Below are 27,367 nucleotides of genomic sequence, written 5' to 3' on the forward strand. Positions count from 1 at the left end.
CCGCCCACCCCCTTGGGGGCGTGTCCCGCCCACGAGCCCCGCCCACTCCACCCCCCTTGCTGGCGGAGAAGCGCTTTGTCTCCGCCGGACGCTGATCGCTGTTTTGTCTGAGCGGGGGTTAGCCGAGCGGGGATGGGGGTGGCTGTGGCCGCGCGTGGGTTAATCTTCTCATCGTTCCCACCAGCCATCTCCTCCCACTTATGACTGCATGACTGTAACCTTGTTGCTGGTATCCTTAAGATTTATATTGACTGTTTCCCTATGACTCTCATTAAGTGTTGTACCTTATGATTCTTGACGAATGTATATAATGCGTATGCACCAAGACAAATTCCTTGTGTGTTCAATCACACTTGGCCAATAAAAAATTCTATTCTATTCTATTCTATTCTATTCTATTCTATTCTATTCTATTCTATTCTATTCTATTCCATTCCATTCCTATTCTATTCTATTCTATTCCTATTCTGTTCTATTCTATTCTATTCCTATTCTATTCTATTCCATTCCATTCCATTCCTATTCTATTCTATTCTATTCTATTCTATTCTATTCTATTCTATTCTATTCTATTCCTATTCTGTTCTATTCTATTCCATTCCATTCCTATTCTGTTCTATTCTATTCTATTCTATTCTATTCCATTCCATTCCTATTCTATTCTATTCTATTCTATTCTATTCTATTCCATTCCATTCCATTCCATTCCTATTCTATTCTATTCTATTCTATTCTATTCTATTCTATTCTATTCTATTCTATTCTATTCCATTCCATTCCATTCCATTCCTATTCTATTCTATTCTATTCTATTCTATTCTATTCTATTCTATTCTATTCCTATTCTATTCTATTCTATTCCTATTCTGTTCTATTCTATTCTATTCTATTCCTATTCTATTCTATTCTATTCTATTCCTATTCTGTTCTATTCTATTCTATTCCTATTCCTATTCCTATTCCTATTCCTATTCCTATTCCTATTCTATTCTATTCTATTCTATTCTATTCTATTCTATTCTATTCTATTCCATTCCATTCCATTCCATTCCATTCCTATTCTATTCTATTCTATTCTATTCTATTCTATTCTATTCTATTCTATTCTATTCTATTCTATTCTATTCTATTCCTATTCCGTTCTGTTCTATTCTATTCTATTCCTATTCTGTTCTATTCTATTCCTATTCCTATTCCTATTCCTATTCCTATTCCTATTCTATTCTATTCTATTCTATTCTATTCTATTTCTATTCCTATTCTATTCTATTCTATTCTATTCTATTCTATTCTATTCTATTCTATTCTATTCTATTCCTATTCCGTTCTGTTCTGCTCTGCTCTGCTCTACTCTATTCTACTCTACACCAGGTTGCTCCCTTAAGCCCGAAAAATGGTTTCTAGTCCCCGAGCGTGGCTATGCTCGGGGACTATGCTGAGCCTCTGGTTTGCCAAGCGACAGCCTGAAAACAGCCCCAAAAACAGCCCGAAAAATGGCCTGAAAACAGCCCAGAGAACAGCCCAAAAAACAGCCTGAAAACAGCCCAGAGAACAGCCCAAAAAACAGCCTGAAAACAGCCCAGAGAACAGCCCCAAAATGGCCTGAAAACAGCCCAGAGAACAGCCCGAAAAACTGCCTGAAAATGGCCCAAAAAACGGGCTGAAAACGCATGCGTGTGCCACCCGGCTGGTGTTTGGGTTTTCTGGCCCTCCAGTACTTACACATTCACGCACATGCATGCGCGTTCCGGTTTGGGCACTCAGAGCCGAAAAGGTTCGCCATCACCGGCATAGACTCTTATGACAAATCCTTGCTCAGAAAAAAAAAAAAAAACCTCAAAGCCGTCAATGCTACTTACCTGGAAGGAATCAACCTGTTGTAATACTTACTGGAATTCACTGACGTTTTCAAGCGGTCATTGAAGTGAGCAGACCACGAGTGATTGTGGTCATCAGGTCCATCCATTTTCTATTAACATTAACTCAAGCTGGTGAATGATTCCTCTTTGCTACCTCATATTGCATGTCACACTTTGCAATGGGCCTTCTTCTTCCTTTTGTCTTATGTCTGTAGGTGAGGATTACCGCTCTTTGTGTTTGCTTTCTGCCTTAGATGCTAGACACCTTCAAAGGGGCATCTCTTTCTGAACTGGAATAGTTACTCATTGACTGACAAAGCAGACCAGCAGGGATTAGTCAGCTAACTTCACAGGCTCCTCCATGACATTTGTCAGCCGGAAGGAATTGGGAAGAAACCAGATGGAACTGCAATGCTGGATGGCAGTAAATACAGCCAGTGGAAATGATTCCGAACTAGGGTGGTTTTTAAAAGGCAATAAATCTGTGGTGGTTGCATTGAATCACTGTTGAAGAAGTGGTTAGATTTAGAATTCTTGATTGGCCACGTGTGATTGGACACACAAGGAATTTGTCTTTGGTTCATATGCTCTCAGTGCACATAAAAAGAAAAGATACATTCGTCAAGAATCATAAGGTACAACGCTTAAAGATAGTCAGGTATTACAAATAAGCAATCAAATCCTTGATAGAACAGTGTACAGGGCCTTGATAGTACAGTGGTCTACGCACCCTGTTATTAACACAGCTGCCTGCAATTTACTGCTGGTTCGAATCTCTCCAAGGCTCAAGGTTGACTCAGCCTTCCATCCTTTCTAAGGTAGGTGAAATGAGGACCCAGTTTGTGGGGGCAATAAGCTGACTTTGTATAAATATACAAAAAGTATGAAGGCTATTGCTTAGCACATTGTAAGCCGCCCTGAGTCTCCGGAGAAGGGCGGCATATAAATCAAATTTTTTTAAAAAAATCATACTAGGAAACAATCATAAATAAATCATAAGGATACAGAAACAAGCTAGTCGTATAGTCCAGTGGTGGGTTCCTCCCGGTTCGGCCCGGTTCGGCCGAGACGGTAGCGGTGACGATATGTCCTCACATTTTACGTTTTTTGCCCTATCTTGTCACCATGGTGAAGAGAAGCAGTTGTGAAATGAGTGACATGGCTTTTTTTTTTTTAATTTGATTTATATGCCGCCCTTCTCCGGAGACTCAGGGCGGCTTACAATGCGCTAAGCAATAGCCTTCATCCTTTTGTATATTTATACAAAGTCAGCTTATTGCCCCCACAACTGGGTCCTCAATTGACCTACCTTAGAAAGGATGGAAGGCTGAGTCAACCTTGAGCCTGGCGAGATTCGAACCTGCAGTAATTGCAGGCAGCTGGTCTTAATAACAGGGTGCTTTAGACCACTGTACTAGTAAGGCTCCTAATGGTTATTAAGAATGCTGCACGGGCATAAATGTGAGGATGGTCATAAGTGTGAGGACCAGTCAAAAGTGGGAGGACCTGTCAGAAATGACTTTTTTCAGCCCTCTGAGTAGTCCCTATACACATAGCCATGGCCACCCGGTCACATGACCAGCTAGCCCACCCAGTCACATGACCTCTAAGCCACGCCCACAAAATAAGCAACGCCCACAGAACTGGTAGTAAAAAAATTTAGAACCCACCCCTGGTACAGTCATAAGTGGGAGGAGATGGGTGACAGGAACGATGAGAAGACTCATAGTAATGCAGACTTAGTGAATAGTTTGACAGTGTTGAGGGAATTATTTGTTTAGCAGAGTGATGGCGTTCGGGAAAAAACTGTTCTTGTATCTAGTTGTTCTGGTGTGCAGTGCTCTATAACACCGTTTTGAGGGTAGGAGTTGAAACAGTTGATGTCCAGGATGCGAGGGGTCTGTAGATATTTTCCCAGCCCTCTTTTTGACTCGTGCAGTATACAGGTCCTCCATGGAAGGCAGGTTGGTAGCAATTGTTTTTTCTGCAGCTGAATGAAAGAATTTCAATGAAACAATTTCAGAACTTAGAAGGAGCAGCTGCCACACCTGATTTGATAAAGCCTTGGTAGTTAAGGTGTTACAGCTAATCAAAAGCAAACAAAGTGAGGATTGTCAATTTTAACCCGTGGATTTCAGCTCCTAGAATTCCCCATCCAGAATGTAGAATTCCCCATCCACCTGGACTTCAACCCCCAGAATTCTTAGCTGACACAGATCCTGGAATATCTAGGAAGACAGCCAACTTCATCAGTGCAATTATTATTATTTTTATTAATAGATTAACTATTTATAGCCCTTACTACAATGCTCTTGTATTTATCCTTCCTATACCATAAATAAGAATAGGCAATTTGGAAAAATAAAAATTCTAAAGTATTCATATTATTTAATCTGCTATCTACAGATATCTTGCTATGTTGTCATTATGGGTATATTTCATTTGACTGTATGTTTCTATATTTTCACGTTCTTAATTTTGTACTTGAATTCTTGTTGCTCGATCTCAGGTCGTAAACAGAATTCAACAATCCTATCCTCGCAATCTGGGAGTCCTCCTGGATATGCAGCTGTTCTTGGAGGAACATCTGACGGCTGTAACCAGGGGGACCTTTTGTCAGGTTCGCCTGATTCGCCAGTTGCGGCCCTTTCTTGATCGGGATTCCCTGTGCACAGTCACTCACGCCCTCGTCACCTCTCGCCTTGACTACTGCAACGCTCTCTACATGGGGCTCCCCTTGAAGAGCACCCGGAAGCTCCAACTGGTCCAGAATGCAGCAGCGCGGGTAGTGACGGGAGCAGCATGGCGCTCCCATGTAACACCGCTCCTGCGCGAGCTGCACTGGCTCCCAGTGATCTTCCGGGTACACTTCAAGGTGTTGGTCATCACCTTTAAAGCGCTCCATGGCATTGGGCCTAGCTATCTTCGAGACCGCCTTCTGCTACCGACGACCTCCCATTGACCCGTGCGCTCCCACAGAGAAGGCCTCCTCTGGGTGCCATCAGCCAATCAATGTAGGCTGGTGACCCCCAGGGGGAGGGCCTTCTCTGTGGGGGCACCCACCCTCTGGAATCAGTTGCCCCCGGAGATAAGGAGAATCCAAGACCTCAGTGCCTTCCACCGTGCCCTTAAAACCCACTTTTTCCAGCAAGCCGGGCTGGCTTAAGAAGAAATTTTTAAAGGTTTTAATTGGTTTGTGATTTTTTAATTTTTGGGCCAAATTTATATATATTTTAATTGTTTTTAATATTTGTATTTTATGTTTTTAATTCTGGCTGTACACCGCCCTGAGTCCTCAGGGAGAAAGGCGGTATATAAATTGGAAATAAAATAAAATAAAATAAATAAAATAAATGCAGAAAATAAAATATATTCAGATTCATTGAGAGAGAACGATCCCTCCGGGGGTCATTGGTAACATCGCCTCTCTAACCCACCAAGGACAAATATTTTATACCCCTCAAATATGACATCTTTATAAATAAGATTTTATCAATACATTTCTCAATGAATTACTAAAGAGCAAAGATAGGGCTTGCCCAGTCCACATTTAGCATAAAGCACTTTCTTTTTTTAACTCCGTTATTTATTGTTTTATCAGAGAAAATAAAATACAAAACTGCAAACAAACAAAATGAAACAAAACAAAGGCATACATTCAACCCTAGCCACCACCACAAAAATAGTGTACAAAAGTAAAATAAAAAAAAGTAAAAGTAAAATAGTGTTTAATAAAAAAATATTTAAATATTTTTAAATATTTAAAAAAAACTACAACAATAAGTTCCACAAGTTTTTTACAACTTTTTGTTAATCTCAAAAGAAACATCTCTGGCTTCAGCTGTATATTAATGTTTAAAATTTTCTGAGTAAATGTACACATTTGATTGCAATTTTTTATGTTTATTTTTTTATGTGACTAAGCATAATAAAAAATCTTCTCTTGTTCAACATAAAAAAAAAAATAGTGTACGAAAGAAAAGAGGAAAAAATGGTCAGCTAAATTTAACTTTTAACATGTGGGATCCACCCTGGCTGGATGCTGAAAGAAAAGAAAAAGTTAATTCTCCTCTCCTTTTATTTATGTATATATAAAAGAAGGAAGAAAAAAGCAGTCAACAAGTTGAGGTAAACATTATGCTAATCTTCAAATCCCTCTGTTAACCATCTGTTGTTGTATTTAGCATGTAGAAAGTCCACAAATGGTTTCCAGTCTCTTGGAAAGCTGTCTAATCCAGTATCTCTAATCAAAGCAGTTAATTTTACCATCTCTGCTAATTCAATCAATTTTAAAATCCAGTCGGTTATCCCTTTTTCTTTCCAGTCTTTGGCAAGTACAATCCTCGCAGCCGTCTCCATGCGAACTCCAAATTGTTTTTTGATTGGCTTGTCCATCATACCATAAAGAAAAGCTTCAGGTTTCATTAATATTTGCATCTTAAATTTTTTTTTGCTAAAGCACTTTCTAATTTTTGCCTAAAGCACTTTCTAATTTTTTTTTCCCTTTCACCCTCTCGTTATTCAGTCAAATGATTTCTGAGCCACAATTAACAAAGCCTCCCCTCTGTAATTTCTGCATTCGCTCTTCCTGTTTTCTCTGTGGTGAAGTAAAAAATGAGGGAATTCTTATTGCTTGGCAAAGAAGCCGTCTTCATCCATGCATTTTATCAAGCCATGGAGACTTCTGTGTAAGGAAAAACATCCATACACCGTTATCTCATTACACCCTCCACATCAGAGTTGGTATTCAGTTGGTTCGCACCAATTCGCGCGAACTGTTGGTGGAAATTTGGCCAAGGTCGCCGAACCGGTAGTGACAGCTGGCTGGCCACGCCCCCAAACCGGTCCCCCGGTCACTGCTCGCTCGCTCGCCCCTCCTACCATGTTCATTGCTTTTCAAGTCCAATGGGATGCGCATTCACAAATAACATGGCGGTGACAGCAGCAGCTTCAGTACTTTTTGGCAGTCTGCAGCTGGGGGCCGCCGAAAACTCTGGTCAGCTTTCCTTCCGGACTCTGGACTAGCCGTCATGGAAGGTAAGCAGCCTCAACAAAGAGGCGGCGGTTGTGGAGGAAGCGGGGCAGGGGACGCTAAAGGAGAGGAAACGGGGGTGACTGGCGAACAGGAGGTGGGGGTAGATAGGTGGAATTCCCCCCCCCAAAATGTACCTTTTCCTGTGGGCGTGGCTAGGTGGGGGGTGTCATGTGACTTAGTGGGCATGTGGGTGTGTGTGATGTCAAGTTGGCCACGCCCACTCAGTCACATGCCCCCCACCTAGCCACGCCCACTAAATCTGTAATGAAAATTTTTGAAACCCAGCACTACTCTACATGTGCAGCTCATAATTTCCCAGCATGCTCAAAGTATTTTTTGTTTAAATTTCCTATCCATCATGATTCTGACAAGAGCGCAGAGAAAGGTGACAAAGATGATGGGGGGGGGGGGGTGCTGAAGGCTAAAACATATGAAGGTTTGCAGAAATTGGGTATGTCTAGTCTAGTGAAAAGAAGAACTATGAGGTGACATGATAGTGTTCCAAAATTTGAGGGGCTGCCACAAAGAAGAGGAGGCTCAACCTATCCTCCAAAGTACCAGAAGGCAAGACAAGAAGAAATGGATGAAAGATCATCCAAGAGGGATCCAACTGAGAACTAAGTGGAAATTTTCTGACAGTGAGAATAATCAACCAATGGAACAGAAGTTGCCCTCAGAAGTTGTGGGAGCTTCATCACTGGAAGCTTTCAAGAAGAGACTGGACTGTCATCTGTCAGAAATGGTGTAGGGTCTCCTGCTTGGGCAGAGGAGTTAGACTAGATGACCTACAAGGTCCCTTCCAACCAGGGGTGGGTTCTAAAATTTTTTACTACCGGTTCTGTGGGCATGGCTTATTTTGTGGGTGTGGTTTGATGGTCATGTGACAATTCTTTAGTATTTAGCAGAGGTACTGGTCTACCAGGCTTTTAACTTCTTGCAGAGCTGTACCGTCTACCCATTTGTTCTTGGAGCGTTCCGGTCTACCCATTTGTTCTTGGAGCGTTCCGGTCTACCCATTTGTTTTTGGAGGCACCGGTCTACCCATTTGTTTTTGGAGGCACCACGTTAAGAATAACGCAGGGGCAGGCAGCTCCCGAACAAAAAGAACTGGTTTGGTGATGTCATATCGTCACCGCTACCGGTTTGGCCGAACCGGGAGGAACCCACTACTGCTTCCAACTCTGTTAATCTGTTAATCAGATCAAGATCAAAGATTTAATCTGCTCCATTGGCCTAACGTTTTAAAGCAAAACGGCCATCTAATGATCTAACCAGGTAACAAACCCAGCCTCTGTAAACCATAGTGGGTATCTTAGCACAGGGGTGTGAAACCAAGCATTTGTGACTTATCTACAAACTGTGCTTAAAATTGGCTCGCCAACGAAGCAGGAAGTGACTACGAATGAATATACTGAAGGATCAAAGAGAAGGCAACACAAAATACTGTACTTGCACGGAGCCTGATCAAGGCATATGTTGAAATGAATAAGGAATGTCACCGGTTAGATCTCATCTAGAACATTATGTCCAGCTTTGGATGTTTAAGAAGGCCAAAGATACAAAGGGTCAGGGTCAAAGAAAAGGAGCAAAACCAGTCACAAGCAGAGAAAACAACCTCCAGAATGGCTTCAAGTTGGAGAAAGGAATGGACCTGGCAAATATTTGTCACAGGGAAGAGAGCAAAGCAAAGAAAGAAAAGCACCAGACCAAGCTAGGACTAAAACAGGTTTTACTTCCTAAAAATGTTCAAAGGCAGGGAAACAATGCTTAAAAGAAAGGACATGATTCACACCGACTTCACATTCACCTCCTATGCAGGTTATCCTTGATTTATGACCACCCTTGGGCCCACAATTCCTGTCACCTAAGTAAGGCAGTCGTTCAGCGAATCATGCCCGGTTTAACAAAAAAAAAAAATTGCCACGGTCATCAAGTCAATTATGCAATTGTTAAATGCATCCTGCATCCTGGGAAGGTCAAAAATAGCCATCATCAGAAGAGCCTTGGTGGTGCAGCGGACTAAAGTGTTGTTAAGTAGCACTTAGCTGCCAGCTGCCTGCAATTACTGTGAGTTCAAATCTCCCCAGGCTCAAGGTTGACTCAGCCTTCCATCCTTTCTAAGGTAGGTAAAATGAGGACCCAGATTGTGGGGGCAATAAGCTGACTTTGTATAAAATATACAAAAGTATGAAGGCTATTGCTTAACGCCCTGTAAGACGCCCGGAGAAGGGCGTCATATTAATCTAATTTTTAAAAAAAATCACATTCTCCAATGAGGCACTTTCACAGCCTGTAGAAAACACGCCTCACAGGCCAGCTCTGGTAATCTGAGATCCAACTTTGAGGAAGGTATGCGTGGAATATGCTTTTGAACCTGGCTGCCGAACTGCTCAGTCAGTTCTCCCTCCTTCTTGTCCATAGCAACTCGAGAGCAGACCAGAAATGCTTTGCGCGTTAACACGGAGCTTGGGAGACCATTTTCTCTGGCAGAGTGCTTGAGCCACCACAGGTGCCCCCGATATGAGTGACATCAAGCTGACCATGCCCACCCTGGCCACACCCACTCCCCCCGCCCCGAGGTCAAATGCAACCCTGATGTAGGCCTCAATGAAATCAAGTTTGACACCCCTGCTTTAATACATTTTTCTTTTTTTAAAAAAATCACTCGGGACCATTTCCTATTTTAAAAAAATATCGAGGATCCCAAAACAATTTTTGTTTGTAAATCAATATTTACCATATTGAAAATTAAAATTGGCACATTTGCTGTCTCATCTCAGGGTGGTTTGATGAAATTTTAATTTTGTATTATTAATAGGCTGGAAATAATTTTGATTTTGCAGACCCCTGAGAAGTTCTCCGGGGATTCCCAGAGGTTCTTGGACCATATTTTAAGAAACAGTGGCTTAATGTATTCAGTACACCGAATCATTGCAGTTTACTTACGCCAGTGTCTAAATACAGCTGATTGGTTTATTCAATACAGAAAGAACAAATATTATGGCTTAGCAAGAAGTGTGAATCCAAGCAGAATGCATGTGCAAATATGTGCTTGGACACAGCAGAAATGAATTTTAAAAAAAACCTTTATCCATCCAACAAAATTTGAATCTCAGAAAAGATCTTCCTAAATTAAAAAAAAAAAGTTGACTTTCCAGAGTCTGTAATAACCCACCTGATCCAATTGAATATCGAAACTTTTCCTTCAATAATAGCTACAGTTGATTCAATATTCTTCAAAATCTTTTCCACTTCAAGTCTCTGGAGTGATACAATGACAATCCCAATGATTTAGACATAGCTTTATGATAGTTTCCAGCTGGATAAGTACCAACAACTATTTTACAGGAGTCTTCAGGGGGAAAAAAATTGAATAGGAAATGACATTCTTATAGAAACTACTTGGAGAGAATGTTAGCATAATAAAGGAAGCAAACTTTTGAGACATGCATGTCCCAAATCTGCCCAGAAATTTTAATTAACTGGCCTTAATTATCTTATGAACTGGATGGACTGAATTTGCACGTGGTATGTTGAAGTACTTAAGGGAAACAAGTGTCTAATAGCAACTAACTGTTGGTTCGCAGACTCCTTTTATATATCACCCAAAACTAAGAAAGTTCTGATCATGGCCCGTGACAGAGAAATTAAAAAAAAAAAATATCTAGAAGTGCTTGAATATTTTTTCCCACAAAATGGAATAACAGAATAACAGAGTTGGAAGGTACCTTGGAGGTCTTCTAGTCCAACCCTTTTAGAGTAGAGTAGAGTAGGGTAGGGTAGGGTAGGGTAGGGTAGGGTAGGGTAGGGTAGGGTAGAGTAGCGTAGGGATAGGGATAGGGATAGGGATAGGGATAGGGATAGGGATAGAGATAGAGATAGAGATAGAGATAGAGATAGAGATAGAGATAGAGATAGAGATAGAGATAGAGATAGAGATAGAGATAGAGATAGTATCTGGAAGGGACCTTGGAGATCTTCTAGTCCAGCTCCCCGCTCAAGGAGGAGAACCTAGGACAAGCTGAGTCCTAAATATCAATCAGAATGGATCTGGAAGCGAACCCCAACCAGGAGACCCTATACCATTTCAGACAAGTGGTTGCCTAGTCTCTTCTTAAAAGCCTCCAGTGATGAATCACCTACAACTTCTGAAGGTAAAGCTGTTCCACTGGTTAATTGTCCTCACTGTTAGGAAGTTTCTCCTTCATTCCAGGTTGCTTCTCTCCTTGGTTAGTTTCCATCCATTGTTTCTTGCTCAAGCAGAAGACCCTATACCATTTCAGACAAATGGTTGTCTTCTTAAAAACCTCCAGTGTTGGAGCACCTAAAATTGTACCAGTATTTCAAGAACAGGTCAAAAACACTTCAGATGAGGTCTTCTAACAAACATTCTTATCTTGCTCCAGATATAAATGCAAACTGGCAAGGAGTCTGGTGGCGCAGCAGACTAATAGCCTGTTATTATCATTCAGCTGCCTGCAATTACTGCAGGTTCGAATCTCCCCAGGCTCAAGGTTGACTCAGCCTTCCATCCTTTCTAAGGTGGGTAAAATGAGGACCCGGATTGTGGGGGCAATAAGCTGACTTTGTATAAATATACAAAAGTATGGAGACTATTGCTTAATGCATTGTAAGCTGCCCTGAGTCTCTGGAGAAGGGCGGCATATAAATCAAATTTTTTTAAAAAAAGTCTCTTCACCTAAGTAAGCATATTAAGAACTTTCCAATTTAAGAATTGCAAGAAATACATTTTTATTTTTGGAAAAACAACTGTATCCTGATATGAACCTTGTATTATGTTGCATCAACTTCAGAGGAGGAGAAAGGAAATGGAGAAATGGAAAAAAAATATGTTTGCTTTGGACTGGAGATAATCTTATTTATGTCTTCTTAACCACACCAAAACAGTAGTTTTAAAAGTCTACCCCTGACCTTTTAAAATCATTTTTCTTTTTAATTTTATTTTTATAACACAATATAACAATACAAGACATACCAACATTTATAAACAAGCTCTCTTTACAGCTATTGCATGGTGATCTTCTTTGTTATTCACAATTTCCCCTTCTTTCTCTTTGTATTATTCCAATTTACTACTTGTCCCCGACATTTTAATTACTATATAAACAATATATTTCTCTCATTCATATCTATTTCCTATTTTTTTTATTGTAACATATCCTTTCTTTCTTTTTTAACATTTCTATCTTTCCCCCCTAATTTTCTTCTTCATTTTTCCTTCCCTCCAACCACTTATACCATTTGCACCAAGTCCTATAGTATTCAGTATCCTCTTTTTCTTTAAGTTCTTTTGTCAGTTTGTCCATCTCGGCACATTCCAATATTTTTTTTTATTAGCTCTTCTTCAGATGGTACATTTTCTTTCTTCCAATTCTGGGCATAGACTATATGAGTGGCAGTTAAAATATGTAATATTAAATATTTTATTTCCTTCGTATATTTTTCTGTGAATTTTTTTTTAAAAATTTGATTTATATGCCGCCCTTCTCCGGAGACTCAGGGCGGCTTACAATGCGTTAAGCAATAGCCTTCATACTTTTGTATATTTATACCAAGTCAGCTTATTGCCCCCACAAACTGGGTCCTCATATTCCTAGTAAGACCGTCTCAGGTTTTCCATTTATCGGTTGTTGTATTATTTTCTCTATAATCATAAAATCATTTTTCTTATGCCACAGGATAAAAAAATGACAAAAGGGTAGCTTTGTTAGGTTCCTGAGAAATCCATAACCACTCTTATGGATTCTAGATAAGGAAAGATTCTGTATTTTGGGTTTTATAAAGATCCAATTCTTCTGAAAAAAAATAGTCTTTTCCTTCTTCTCAGTCTTGTACTCAAAAATCCAACAATGATCATGACCAAGAAGATATATCTCTCCATCTCCAAGCTCAGAGATGTTCTGGGAATCACTGCTACCATATTTACACTTGCTCCGAAGCTGGAACTCATAAAATGCATATACTTCATTAACACATTTGCAAAGAAAATACAGACTGTCACCTCGTCTTAGGAAAAACAGACCGGGCACTCAAACCACAGTCATCTACAATGGCGAATTCCAAATTTCAAAACTCATGCTAGCGAAGCTGGGGAAACAATGCAATTCAGGGATGAGAAAAGTAAGGTCCCTTCACACAGGCAAGAAAAAGCAAATGCACAGGTATAGAATAGGTGGCACCTGGAAAGGATGCGAAAGGACAAGATGAAATGTCATTGCCAAAACTAAAATATTTTTAAAATTATTTTTAAAATAATTCAATTGAACGGCTGGTTGTTCCGCAGCGAGTTGGCTACGGTGAGTTATCACGTAGCAAGTTGGCCATGACAAGTTGTCTCTGTTGTGGCCTGCCGGCTGCCGGCTCCTTCAGCAGCCAAATCAAAGGAGGAGGAGGAGGAGGAGGAGGAGGAGGAGGAGGAGGAGGAGGAGGAGGCGTGGGAGTCAGAGTTAGCATCAAGGCAACCTGAGAGCTCGGAGGGGGAAGAGGGAATGGAGCTGGCACAGAGAGAGAGACAGAGGCGGAGCCTGGGCTGTTGGTCAGCCTTCAGATGGAAAGTCAACAACCCTCAGCTCTGGAGGTGACTAATGAGGAAGAGGAGGAATAGCTGGGTCCAGTGCCTGACGCATGGATGCGCAGAAGGCAGAGGAGAGGAGAGCAGTGGAAATCTATGGGCCGGTCCTTGGGACGGAAGAGCCACTGCTGCTAGTGAAGCCCCACCCTAACTCTGGGGATAAAAGGCAGGGGGTGGAGATGAATAGATGTGGCAGACAACTATTCATCTTCCGGATGGACGGACTTGTTAGCCTGTGGTGAGAGAGAAACCCTTTTGCACTCCTAATTAAAGGAATCTTTGAGTTCACTTCAGAGGGTTTGTCGTGCTTGGGGGAACTGGGTCAGAACAATCTCATTCCAGTTTGTGAAAAACCAGCCAACACGAGTTGAGAATGAAGACAAGCTAGGATAAATTCTTAATTCTTTTTTATGGTTTCTTATTGTCAGCTGGAAAGAAGTTGGGAGTTCTCTGCATTTGAAGGGTGTGGGTGATCCCAAGCCATGCTGAAAGGATATGGGGTTGGCCAGATATGCCAACGGCGATTCTCCTTGGAACGTCCCTTTGATCAAATGATCGCAGCATTCCTAAATCTAACCAGGGAATATCGGCATTCAAAATCTTTCCTTACACATTGCTCCTTCCCTCCCTTCAGCACCTGCTCCGCACACTACAGACCAGCTGGGGTGTGGGTGGTAGGTGTCAAAATCTGGAAGACGATGGGTTTGGTGTTGCAATTGAAGGCCCATCCTTTTGCCTATTGAAATCATCGCTTGCAGTAATCCAAGAAGTTCCATCTTGACAGGAACAAGGAGGTTTAAGAAAATTGGATACGATCCTGCTTACCTGCCCTTGCATGAAAACAAGAATTACACATCTTCCACTCTGCCACAGCATATTACCTCAGATCAGTAATCTGAGTAATATCTTTGCTGGCCTCCCCAGTCTGATCTCCTAGGAAGTACCTGTGAAGAGTTCTGTTCTACCTACAGGCAGAAAGGCGGGAATTGGAAATTCCACATCTGGAGGGCACCAGATGTGGCACAGCTGTTTTAGAAACACTATTTAACCAACTTGGATGGTCTGTTTATGCAAACATGGTTCTCCCTGTGCCAGCAATGGGTTTTTTTTTTCCCCTGCCAGGTATTTTTTACTTTCAGACATCTGCTGATTTTATTCTGGAAGAGAGAGAGGGGAGAGAGAGGGAGGGAGAGAGGGAGGAAGAGAGAGAGAGAGTGTGTGTGTGTGTTTGAGATTGCTGAAGTGTGATATTTTCATTGTTAAATATGTGAATAATGAGTGATATGGTGGCCTAGTAATGAAGATCCTCATCTTCCATTCAGGAAGTTAAGAGTTTAACTCTAGGTAGCGGCAGATGTTTCTCTCTCAGGGCGCAAAGAGAAAATATCTGCTGTGAACTCAGCATAGGAGTCAGGAAGGGCATCCGGCCAGTAAAAACGCTCAGCATCATTCAGTCACCCCGACTCTACCCTGAATTAAGGGATGACAGGGTTGTAAAAAGAAAGCTAAATACATGAATCCTACTAATGAAAGAGAAATAAATGCCATTGATGGTGCCCGTTAATATAATACAAACCAATTTTGCAATGGACTTCACCAGGCAGTTTTCATTTATAAAAAAATAAAACACAGGTTTAGAAAACCAAAATATAATATTGGCATGACTCAGAGCCATTAAAAGGCTTTAAAATAAAAGACTTTATTATTTGCTCGTAGATTAAAGACATGGGATGAAGATATTTTTTTGACTGAAATGTCAAGAGGCAGTGATACTGAAATTGTTTGCATTTGTCTTGAAGGAGGAAGCCATTTCTTCATATTTCTTTTTTCATTCTTTTTTTTATTTTTATTTATTTATTTATTTATTTATTAATTTAATTTATATGCCGCCCTTCTCCGGAGACTCAGGGCGGCTTACAGTGCGTTAAACAATAGCCTTCATACTTTTGTATATTTTATACAAAGTCAGTTTATTGCCCCCACAAACTGGGTCCTCATTTTACCTACCTTAGAAAAGATGGAAGGCTGAGTCAACCTTGAGCCTTGGAGAGATTCGAACCAGCAGTAAATTGCAGGCAGCTGTGTTAATAACAGGGTGCTTAGACCACTGTACCATCAAGGCTCTTCTATTCTATTTTTCTCTTCCTTTTTTCCTCTGCACTTTTAATTTTTAAAAAGTTTTTCTTAGGGTTTGTAATCTTTGTATTTTTAAACAGCAATAAAAAATTATTTTTTAAAAAATGACTTTGAAAGGGAAGGACTTCCATCATTTCTTATACAATTGGTTTGAATTTTATTTTTCTCATATTTTATGAAGTAAAGCCTTACTGTTCTGTGTGGATCGTTTATTGTAGTTTATTCAGAAAAAAAAACTGGTTAAAGAAAGTTGGCTGAATAAAAGGCATGGACGCAGTCTAGACGTTTTTTTTATTTTTTTTTAACCGTACGATTTTTGAAATGACAGACACAGGATTTACATGTGCACGTTTACATTGCCTGAAAATTAACCCACAAATCTTTAATTCGTTCTGATATAACTTGCAGGAGATCTCCTAGCACCAAACCTGCTTCGTTTCACAGTTTTCCATTATTCTCTGATCCATTGCGGATGAATAATCCCAGCTGCGCTTCCACATTCCTCATCGGAGGAAAAAAAACCTGAATTCTGACTCTCTCTCATCTTTTGTGCCACCTTGATTTCAGGTGCAGAGAACCAAAGATATAATTTGCTCCGGAAAGTGGACCAACTGCCTTGTTTCTTGCTTGAAGCCATTAGCAACATCACTCACTTTTACTCCCAGTGGTTTACTGGGAAAGCTCTGTCCTTAAATGACTTTTTAATTCCCCACAGCTCCACAAGCCACTTTGGCACAATGCGAAAATTAAAAACCTTGTGCTCTTCTGCCTTTGAGGAAAAACAAGAAAGGTTAGAGCCTACTCAGGCCGATATCATGCCAAAAAATAGCAAATCTTGATGCTTTTCCTTCAGGTAAGTGGGCAGCCCCGTTCTTTTTCATCCAATCTAGGCATTTTATTGACTTATTTATTTAAGAGGATGGACAGCTCTGAAAAGTAACGCAAGGCATCCCTGTTGGACGGATAAGGCCACAGTGTAAAACTGAGTTGAGATTTAGATTTAATTCACTGGATTTGCCTGGAGCCTTCTCAGCAAATGGCTGCCTTTACTGCTGGATAATACGGTCACCACGGTCTCAGCCGCCTGTTCCCCCAAACTCAGACAAGTGTCAATCAAAGCACGGGTCCGGCTTGTCAAAGTCGGGTATGACGCGATCATTTCGTAATCTGCCCTGGGTAAAAGCTGCTGGGCGCGTAAGATGTCCAGGAGGTGGTTTAAACGCCCTTCGGTCATGGAACTTAAGATGGTTTCTCGTTCCAAGGTGAGGATGGAGCTGTTTTTTTCTTTGCAGGTAGGACCTGAAAGGCAGTGGAGCAAAGATTGTGAGAATGCAAGCGTGAGATATTTCTAATGTCCGAGCCGTGGTGGCGCAGTGGTTAGAATGCAGTACTGCAGGCTACTTCTGCTGACTGCCGACTGCCAGCAGTTTGGCAGTTCGATTCTCACTAGCTCAAGGTTGACTCAGCCTTCCATCCTTCCAGATTGCTGGGAGACAATATGCTGACTCTGTAAACCACTTAGAGAGGGCTGGGAAGTGGTATATAAGTCTAATTGCTATTGCTATTGCCCTTCCTTCCTTCCTTCCTTCCTTCCTTCCTTCCTTCCTTCCTTCCTTCCTTCCTTCCTTCCTCCCTCTCTCCCTCCTTCCCTCCCACCCACCCACCCACCCACCCACCCATCCATCCATCCATGATGCACAATGGTTAGAATGTAGTATTACAGGCTAACTCTGCCCGCTGCCAGGAGTTCAATTTTGACCAACACAAGGTTGATTCAGCCTTCTATCCTTCCAGATTGTTGGGGACAATATGCTGACTGTAAACCGCTTAGAGAGGGCTGCAAAGCACTGTGAAGCGGTATATAAGTCTACATGCTATTGCTATTTCTGGTTCCTTCATAAACCATTTGCTGTGGTTGCAACTGGAATTTGCAACTGGGAAGGACCATCTCTTCCTTGGACAGTTCATGACTGAAAGACACACACACACCCCTAAAATAAAGAGATGGTGATAACATTTTAATCACATCTTTTCATATCAAAGCAAACAACTCTAATAGTCTTGCCTCATACTTGTCTATGGAGATTCTCAATCATCCAAGTCATGGTTGTCCCAAAGGTGCTTTTCCAAAACATTTTGCTTCTCATCCAAGAACTCCAGTTGCCTTTGGGAAAAGCACCTTTGGATCTTGTTGCCTCCTACAGTATTTTGTATGAACGCAGCTCTTTTACATCACCCTGCCAACAAAAGTGTGTATAGTCAAGGCTATGGTGTTCCCAGTTGCAATGTATGGCTGTGAAAGTTGGACCATAAGAAAGGCTGAGCGCCAAAGAATTGAGACCTTTGAACTCTGGTGCTGGAGAAGACTCCTGCGAGTCCCTTGGACTGCAAGGCGATCCAACCGGTCAGTCCTAGAGGAGATCAGCCCTGACTGCTCTTTAGAAGGCCAGATCATGAAGAGGAAACTCAAATACTTTGGCCACCAAATGAGAAGGAAGGACTCACTGGAGAACAGCCTAATGCTGGGAACGATGGAGGGCAAAAGAAGAAGGGGACGACAGAGAACAAGGTGGCTGGATGGAGTCACTGAAGCAGTCAGCGTGAGCTTAAATGGACTCCAGGGGATGGTAGAGGACAGGAAGGCCTGGAGGAACGTTGTCCATGGGGTTGCGATGGGTCGGACACGACTTTGCAGCTAGCAACAACAAAAAGCTCTTTTATATGGGATTCTAAGCCATGCTTTTATCAAAAGTTTGTTGAATAGATCACACCTGCCTGGCTTTACACACATTGCGCTATAAACTATGATTTATAAATCACATTGGGGTTGTGCGATATGTTAAGTCACAACTATTATGATTTAGCACACTGGAAAGCAAGCAAAATAAAATGAGTATTACGCTGTCGGTGTTTCTCTTAACGAATCAATTAAAGTGGAATGCACCGTCTGTTCCTACCCACAATCCTGGTTTAGTTTTAATTCTCACCTGTTAATGAGCTGTTGGGCCAATTGTTTGGACAGTTTTTGCGACAAGTCAGTTCTCCCATGGTTTGTGGAAATGGAGCCTGGTAACCTTTGGACTCATTGCTGAAGGGCTTAGTTTTATTGGTGCTTATCTTTGAATGGGGTGGAAGAACAATGGATGGAAGACTTGATCCATTGCTGGCACCTGTAGATGGATCTGCAAGAAAGAACGCCAAACAACAAAGGAAGTGTTGAGAGGAAACATGTGAATTGTTTTATTGGTCAGTAAATGGTAGAACATCCATCTATTCAGTTCAATTCATACCAAAAAAGGAATACATCGCATAGAGTTTGCTTGTTTTTTAGATTTACAACCAATCAAAGATTCTCGGCGGCTTCCACAATATGTAACAGAAAAATTAAAACACTCGCAGTATAACTATATATAGGAAGTATAACTTCCTGTTTGCTGCTGGCCGCCGCCAGACGTTCCTTTGGGATCGTCAGCTTCCACAGCCTGTCAGAGCCGCCTTCACAACGGAACGGCGGCTCGAAAAAACTCCGTTCCCATGAGGAAACGGAGATAGAGCCGGCAGGGGTGGGTAGAACTCTCTGCAGAGTCCCAAAAGTTTTTCTTTTACTTTTGGGATGGAGCGGATGAGATGCCCCATATCCCCAGCCGCTGCTCCGGGCTTTGGGAGACCTCTGCTAATGCAGAGCCAGGCGTCAAAAGCAAGCCTGCGAATTTGACAGATTACTCAAAGAAAATGTGAGCTGGACCTGTAATACTGAAGCGCAAGTATTTTACTTATCTTTTAAAAATTACTTAAGAGAATAGAGGAAGAGAAAGAGGAAAAAAGTTTTTTTTTAAAATGGCGTCTGCCGCGGCTGGAGAAGAGTTTGAGAGGGAAAGTTCTTCCGTTTTTTATTATTACAATGTAGCGGAATAAATACCACTGGCTACATTTGTAGACAAAACTCCGCTCCTGTTTTTGTTTTTCTCTTCTTCCCCTGGAGGCCTGATTGTTGCTGGCTGGAAGTCTTTTGTCTTGTTTTTTTTTTCTTCTAACAAAGCCTGCTTAGGCGGAAACATGGCACTGAGGCTTGTGAAGTCAGACAAACAAATAGGTGGGGGGGATTCCCCCACTAAGAATTTAAAGGAACAAGTTTTAACTCTTCAGTCCCAGAAACCTGATTTTAATATAATAGAATTTCTCTTAGAGGAGATTGAAAGAAGGGATGAGATTGTGAATCAGCAACTTGAAAAATTTAAGCAGGAAACTAAGGAATTGGTGAAATCCAAGTTTGACTTTTTGCAGCAAAAAATTTTAAAAGTGTCAGAATTCATGATTCGGTTGGATACAAATACTAATTTACTAGAGTCAAAAATGGATGAAATTCAAGACAAATTGGACAATAGAATTCAAAAAATTGAAAATGATTTGTTAAATATTCAGGATTATAGTTCAGAAGAAAAATTTAAAATGGATGCTGACCAAAAGTCTGGTAATGTAGAAAATCTGCAACAGAGGATTGAAAAAGAGGTTCTAAAGATACAATATAATTTCACAGAATATGCAATAAGACTTAGAGGTTTGCAGGAAAATAACAGAGATGACTTAAGGAAAATATCTTCTGAATTTCTAGCTGGGATTTTAAAGATTCAACCTGAGGAAGTGTTTTGTAGGATTGACAGAGCTTATCGAATAAACTCCTGGACTGCCAAGCAAAGGCAATTGCCTAGAGATGTGGTAATCTATTTTTCAGATAAAGAAATTAGGAATAAAATTGTGCAAAATTCCTTCAATTCTAATTTGCAATTGTATGGAAGAAAGATTTGGATTTACAAGGAACTCCCACCTAAGATATTAATGGAAAGGAAGAAATTTGGCTTTCTGGTGTCTGAGTTAAAAAGGAGAAATATTCAATTCCGGTGGGACGTCCCAGTTGGTATTATATTGAGATATCAAGGAGAAAGATACCAGTTAAATACTGTTGAAAGAGCGGAAGAATTTTATCAAAATAGGTTGAAAATGAATTTAACGTCTTCAGATATAATACAGGATAAGCAGAAGGAGCTGGAACTAAAGACAGAGACTGTACCAGATAAATTGCCTTTGGATTTATCGGATACCCCAGCTGGATTATCTACAAACTTGAGAGAAGTGCCATCTGATTTTAATGTGATGACTTATCAAGGCAAGGACAAGCATGGAAACCAATTAGAGGATATACAAGGGATAAAAAAGAAACGCGAGACACAAAAAATTAGGATGGAAGTCAAACCCACAAAAAGAAAACAAAAAAAGAAATAGGTTGTACAAAAATAGAAATTTCTAACCCAAGCAACAGTGAAGCCAGTGATTTTAAAATATGAATGATTATGTGAAAACATAGAGGAGGCGACATATTGGTCAATATCATCCTGAGGATAGTGGCAGATCTCTGCATTGCCGTAATTTTGGGACATGGAAAGAGCCTCAAATTGATGGTTTTGAATTATCTACTTTGAAACTTCTTTTTGTGTTGATAAATATATTATAATTATTTTGAATTATAAGGCAAGAGAATCACATTGGGACATGCAGAAGATCAGGTTGTTACCCAATACGATGATGGAAATTAATAATCCTGATGAAACCCACAATTATTATTATATGGAATATAATTATAATGTCACTCGGGTGGTTGTTTTTACTTTTATATATATAAGAAGATGTTTACTACTGATGGGGGCAGATATGATTGGAGATCTTGAATAAACTGTTGCATCAGCAAGCTATGTTACCCTATTATGGATGTTGGTTTTAACAATCCAGTGGAAAGACTTCAAGAAGATATTATATGGACTATAAATTTAAAGTTATTGTCTTTTCTTTTTTTATTTAGATATAACGGAATATATATATATATATATATTTAAGTAGTGTGGGCAGTGAATTAAAGATATCAAGAATTGTTGTGTATGGTAAATTTGTAAGACAGTGGGTGAATAAGCTAGCTACAGACTGATTAGTTTAAGAAAAGGAATTTTTAAGTGATACATTTAGGGGAGTGGAGGAAATGGATAGAGTGGAATAAATGTTAAATTAGATTTTATGGGGAGCCCGCTTTGAAATGTTATTAAAGTAGGACTTATCGTATAGTTTTAAAGTGGAAGGTGGTTTTGAATTGTTGCAATAATGTATAGATATAAAACACTATTATGCTAAATTATTTTATAATAGTTATAGTATAATGTGTTTGTTTTTTTTTGTTTTTTTCTCTTCTTCTTCTCTGAAATGTATGGATAAAGGGGGATTTATAATACTTTTAGTAAGTAAAGGTCAGTATTTTGAGGAGGGAGTAAGTAATCTGTTATGAATTAGGGTTTTTTTTTGTTACGAAGAAGTCACAGGGGGGAAAGGGTGGGGAGGGGGGTTAGGGGGGGGGAGGGGGGGGAAAAAGGGGGAAAAATTTGTATTTGAAAACTTTTTCAATAAAAAAAAAGAAAAATTAAAACACTCGCAGTATAACTAAAAGATCATAACTTCACAATCACAACAACTGAGAAAATAAAAATCAAGGAAGGGATGAAGGAATAGTGATAAAATACAGATGAAATTCGTGTACTGAATGAAGGAGAAGAGGAGGAATGTTGACACAGCTTCAAAGCTTTTCTCAATGTGGAAGTCTCAGACTTTTGATTCCCATCCCAGAATCGTGCTACACAGTGAAGGTCAGGTCTTGCTGTCTCCTGACCATCGTAGGGCCATAACAATTTTTTTTTGGCTAAATATTTTTATTATTTTATATCACATATTCCATTTCTATGTTGAACATAGTGTGTTTTCTAGGTCCCCAAAGTGTTAACATATAAACATCATCATCATCATCATCATCATCATATATACATAAACATATATGCAATAATAGAGGGACGCGGTGACTCAGTGGCTAAGACGCTGAGCTTGTCGATTGAAAGATCGGCAGCTCAGCGGTTCGAATCCCAACGCTGTGAGCTCCCGTTACTTGTCCCAGCTTCTGCCAACCTAGCAGTTCGAAAGCATGTAAAAAATGCAAGTAGAAAAATAGGGACCACCTTTGGTGGGAAGGTCACAGCGTTCTGTGCGCCTTTGGCGTTGAGTCATGTCCGCCACATGACCACGGAGACGTCTTCACACAGCGCTGGCTCTTTGGCTTAGAAACGGAGATGAGCACTGCCCCCTGGAGTCAGGAACAACTAGCATGTATGTGTGAGGGGAACCTTTACCTTTTTATATTCGATAATATCAATCGTTATTGAAAAGTATACTACCACCTAGCCCTTACATTATGGAAACTGGCTGCCATTGGCGTATCTTTGCTGTTGTTATTCCCAACAGCTTGTAGGAGATTTGGGTATCATCTAGCTGTATGTATGTTTTTATGCTTTTAAATCTGTTTGTTTTGAGTTAATAACAAAGCTAAAATCTCTTTCTTCACTGATATACTCATTGTCTCTAGATCCAAAAGAACCAATTGCTTGGGCACCTGACAGTGGTGAAATCCAAATTTTTTTACTACCGGTTCTGTGGGTGTGGCTCGGTGAGCGGGGCTTGGTGGGCATGGCAGGGGAAGGATACTGCAAAATCTCCATTCCCACCCACTGCAGGGGAAGGATACTGCAAAATCCCCATTCCCTCCCCACTCCTGGGGGAAGGATACTGCAAAATCTCCATTCCCTCCCCACTCCAGGGGAAGGATACTGCAAAACCCCCATTCCCACCCCACTCTGTGGCCAGCCAGAGGTGGTATTTGCCGGTTCTCCAAACTACTCAAATTTTCTGCTACCGGTTCTCCAGAACCTGTTCGAACCTGCTGAATTGAACCCCTGCCGTATACGTAACATTAGAAAAATACCTTGATGTTTCAGATTAATTATTTTTTTTCCATCAGATTTTCTAATGTCTTGGAAGCAGCAGTCCAATCCATACATGCATATGGAATCAGCAAAGTGTTTGTAACATGCATTGGGGAAATTTCCCAAGTGCACTTTTTTTTTTTACACCTACACACAGACACACAAAATGAGGTGTTCCTGATCTAATCTTAAAAACAGGGTAGAGGAGAAATCAGATGGGAAATAACTCTAGGATGACCTTCAAACCCCAGCTTTGTTTGTTCAGACTTGTTTTACATCCTGCTGACATGTGACACTCTTGTTAGAAAAATAACTTATAGGACCGGCAGACAAGTTTCAACTATCCACCTATTCCTCAGCCCAGAGAGTCTGGATGAACTCGCTCGAGTTCAACAGTCAGCCGCAGAGCCAACTAAAGAAGAACAATAAGTATCTGGACACCCAGAGGAAGGATGTTGTAGATGATGATCATTCTTTGGCTAAAGGGAAACAATATACTTGTTGGGATCTTGATTTCTGGGTATGACACTGGCTCCATGTCTTAAACATCCAGATCATGGATGTCCCAAAGGTTTTTTTTTTCCCCAAAAGTGAACGGGAATCTCTTGTTTTTTTTTTCCTTTGGAAACATTTCACTTCTCATCCATGAAGCTTGGATTCATTCATGCATGTAGAATCAACAAAGAGGAATCGCCACCAAGAAAGTCCAATTGTCTTTTTGGAAAAAGCACCTTTGGGACACGGGTTACATGTCTTAAGTTCAAAAAGGGTCTGTTTATAGGTTTATCGGGGGGGGGGGGAATTAGAGCGTAGAATAGATATCTTCTGTTGGGCTTCTGCCAATGACATTTTGAACACAATTTTTTTTTTTAATTTGATTTATATGCCGCCCTTCTCCGAAGACTCAGGGCGGCTTACAATGTGCTCAGCAATAGCCTTCATCCTTTTGTATATATTTATACAAAGTCAGCTTATTGCCCCCACAAACTGGGTCCTCAATTTACCTACCTTAGAAAGGATGGAAGGCTGAGTCAACCTTGAGCCTTGGCGAGATTCGAACCCTGCAGTAATTGCAGGCAGCTGGTCTTAATAACCAGCTTAATAACAGGGTGCCTTAAACCCCTGTACTACCAAGGCTCAATTCTTCAATGACCAAGTCAAACCAGGATAGACATGGTCTAATCCAAGGGTCGGCAACCTTAAACACTCAAAGAGCCATTTGGACCCGTTTCCCACAGAAAAGAAAACACCGGGAGCCACAAAACCCTTCCCGTGCCTGGCTATTTCCTGAGCGACCACAAAACTAGCATATGTAGTTGAATTAAACGTTCTGTTTTCTTCTGAAACTTTTCTTTTCTTGGATTTATCCACGGTTGGCCTACCGGGGGTCGAAAAGCTCAATAAATCGCAGGCCGGCGGGTGTCGCACATTGGTGGTTATTGACACATATTTTGAGCGACAGGGAGCCACAGCAGAGGGATGAAAGAGCCACATGCGGCCCCAGAGCTGCAGGTTGCTGACTTCTGGTCTAATCTTTGCGGTTGGATTTCATGTTCTTTAAAACCACTCGTCTGGTTTGCAAAACCGGTTAGCCAAATGACCTAACGACAGTGCTTGCTTTTCCTTCCCACTCCATTCATTTTTACGTTTTTAGATAATCTTCTATTTTAATTTCTGTTTCACCCTTAACACTTGTGGTTCACCGTGAACACGATTTTAGGTGCATTGTTAGCATTCGATAATGATTTATTTTCTATTTTCCAATTCAATTAATCATGACGTTCTGCCTGGTTGCATTTCCCAAGGAGAAACTGCATTCCACAAGGAGATTTTTTAATATTTTTTGATAATCTTCTAATTTCTTCTTATTTCTGTTTCACATCTAACAGTTGTGGTTCACCATTAACACTATTTTAGGTGCATCGTTAGTATTTGATAATGATTTATTTTCTATTTTTTCTAGTACAATTAATCATTATGGTCTGGCTGGTTGCATTCCACAAGGAGAATTCACATGCCAGGGGTGAGTTCTAAATTTCTTTACTACCGGTTCTGTGGGCGTGGCTTATTTTGTGGGTGTGGTTTGATGGTCATGTGACAATTCTTTAAGATTTAGTAGAGGTACTGGTCTACTAGGCTTTTAACTGCTCGCAGAGCTGTACCAGTCTACCCATTTGTTTTTGGAGGCACCAGTCTACTTATTTGTTTTTGGAGGCACCAGTCTACTCATTTGTTTTTGGAGGCACCAGTCTACTCATTTGTTTTTGGAGGCACCGGTCTACTCATTTGTTTTTGGAGGCACCAGTCTACTTATTTGTTTTTGGAGGCACTGGTCTACCCATTTGTTTTTGGAGGCACCAGTCTACTCATTTGTTTTTGGAGGCACCGGTCTACTCATTTGTTTTTGGAGACCCCGGTCTACCCATTTGTTTTTTGAGTGCACCGGTCTACCACCACACTGCCTTTTAACACTGATCAGCTGTAGGGCGGCCCTTTGAAGCCCTGCGGCAAGAGTTTAAACGGTTTTTTTCCTTCTAGCCGATCAGCTGGGACTCGGGAGGCAGTGAATAGATTGGGGGCGGGGCCAAATAAAAGGTAAGAATAATGTGGGGGGGGAGGGCCCAGCTCCTGAACAAAGAGAACCAGTTCAGTGACGTCATATCGTCACCGCTACCGGTTCGGCCGAACCAGGCCAAACTGGGCCGAACCAGGAGGAACCCACCACTGATATACACCCATATTCACAAACCATGGCCTTTTCATATCATTGCCAACGTCTTGCTGAATTAGGACTGTACGTGCCTCTGACATTTCCCCCCAGTCTCACCGCACCCTTGTTTGGACTCAACACCTCCCACTTAAACTGGTTTAAGAACTAACACAAACATTACCTCTTCCTAAGGCTGTCTCTTGAGGTGGATTGCTGACAGGGACTGTCTGGTTCAATTTATTCCCTGGATTTCCTGTTTCGCATGATAAGCTCTGCGGTTTTAACACAATTTCCTTGTTGGGCACATTGTTATTCTGAGGACAGATGATCTAAACCAAGCAATGAGAAATGACATCATTTGCAATAACAATATCAACCAGGCAGAGGCAGAGAATAGATGGGGGTGGGGCCAGTCAGAATTTTTACTACCGGTTCTCCAAACTATTCCAAACTGGTCAGAACCTGCTGAAACCCACCTCTGATTCAAGCCCTCCTCGGGGCGGTGTGATTGCATTTTAGGTGATTGTCAGCTAGCCCGCATTTACAACTGTTGGGGAATCCTGCAGTCAGGTGACCACAATTTGTGACGGTTTTGCCAGAAACTGGAGTTTACTTCTGGCTTTCAGCAAAAATCTCCCCACAGCAAAATCTGCTTAATGACTGTTTAACGACAGCTGCAAAAAACTTCATAAAATCAGGCGTGGTCATGTGGCGTCCTACATTACGACCATCCTGATGTCAGCCCTGGAGGCCACCTTTTCTTTTGGATCTTCAGGGCTGCCACACTCTGTGCTGTGGGAAAGTGGGAGGGGGGTTGCATGGACTTGTAGAGGTATTTAGCCATAACAACATTCTTTTCTCTGAGAATCAAGGACATTCAGCCTACACTTGGAGAAGCGTGACTGTATCTCCAGTTGATATGGTGGATTGATAGGACCATGTGATGGACACGTGGATGCAGGGGAAGGGACTTTGACTTTCTTTTGGGTGGAGAAAGCCTGGGAGCTTTCAGATTTGGGTTTTCCCAGATGTGCCAATGTGACATCTCTAATAAAATACGATCTTTGAGGAATTGCTTGCCTCAGAGTCTTACTTGGTTGGGGGGGGGGTGTTACTTGGAACCCTGACACCTGACCTATGACCAAAATTGGGCGCTTAGTTATGGTTGTATGTAGAGGATTACCTGTA

The 27,367-nt window shown here is 41.1% G+C and overlaps 1 protein-coding gene across 3 annotated transcripts in view; it reads right to left on the reverse strand.

Annotated features, from left to right (window-relative positions):
- Positions 1–3,599: 3,599 nt before the first annotated feature.
- LOC117670372 (receptor-interacting serine/threonine-protein kinase 2-like) overlaps positions 3,600–27,367 on the reverse strand; it is a 49,499-nt gene continuing 25,731 nt past the window's right edge. For 2 of the 3 annotated variants that reach the window (XM_034425449.3, XM_034425450.3), the window contains exons 10-12: positions 26,361–26,508; positions 18,610–18,804; positions 15,895–16,921 (exon numbers count right to left, since the gene is read on the reverse strand). In XM_034425449.3, the coding sequence (XP_034281340.1) occupies positions 16,623–16,921; positions 18,610–18,804; positions 26,361–26,508 (642 nt within the window). In that variant the 3' untranslated portion in view covers positions 15,895–16,622. Of the gene's footprint in view, positions 3,850–15,894; positions 16,922–18,609; positions 18,805–26,360; positions 26,509–27,367 lie in introns of those variants that run through there. The other variant, XM_060681560.2, reaches the window with a different exon arrangement.

This window comes from Pantherophis guttatus, chromosome 11, assembly GCF_059756535.1.
Source record: "Pantherophis guttatus breed Tessera chromosome 11, ASM5975653v1, whole genome shotgun sequence".
Lineage (NCBI taxonomy): Eukaryota > Metazoa > Chordata > Lepidosauria > Squamata > Colubridae > Pantherophis > Pantherophis guttatus.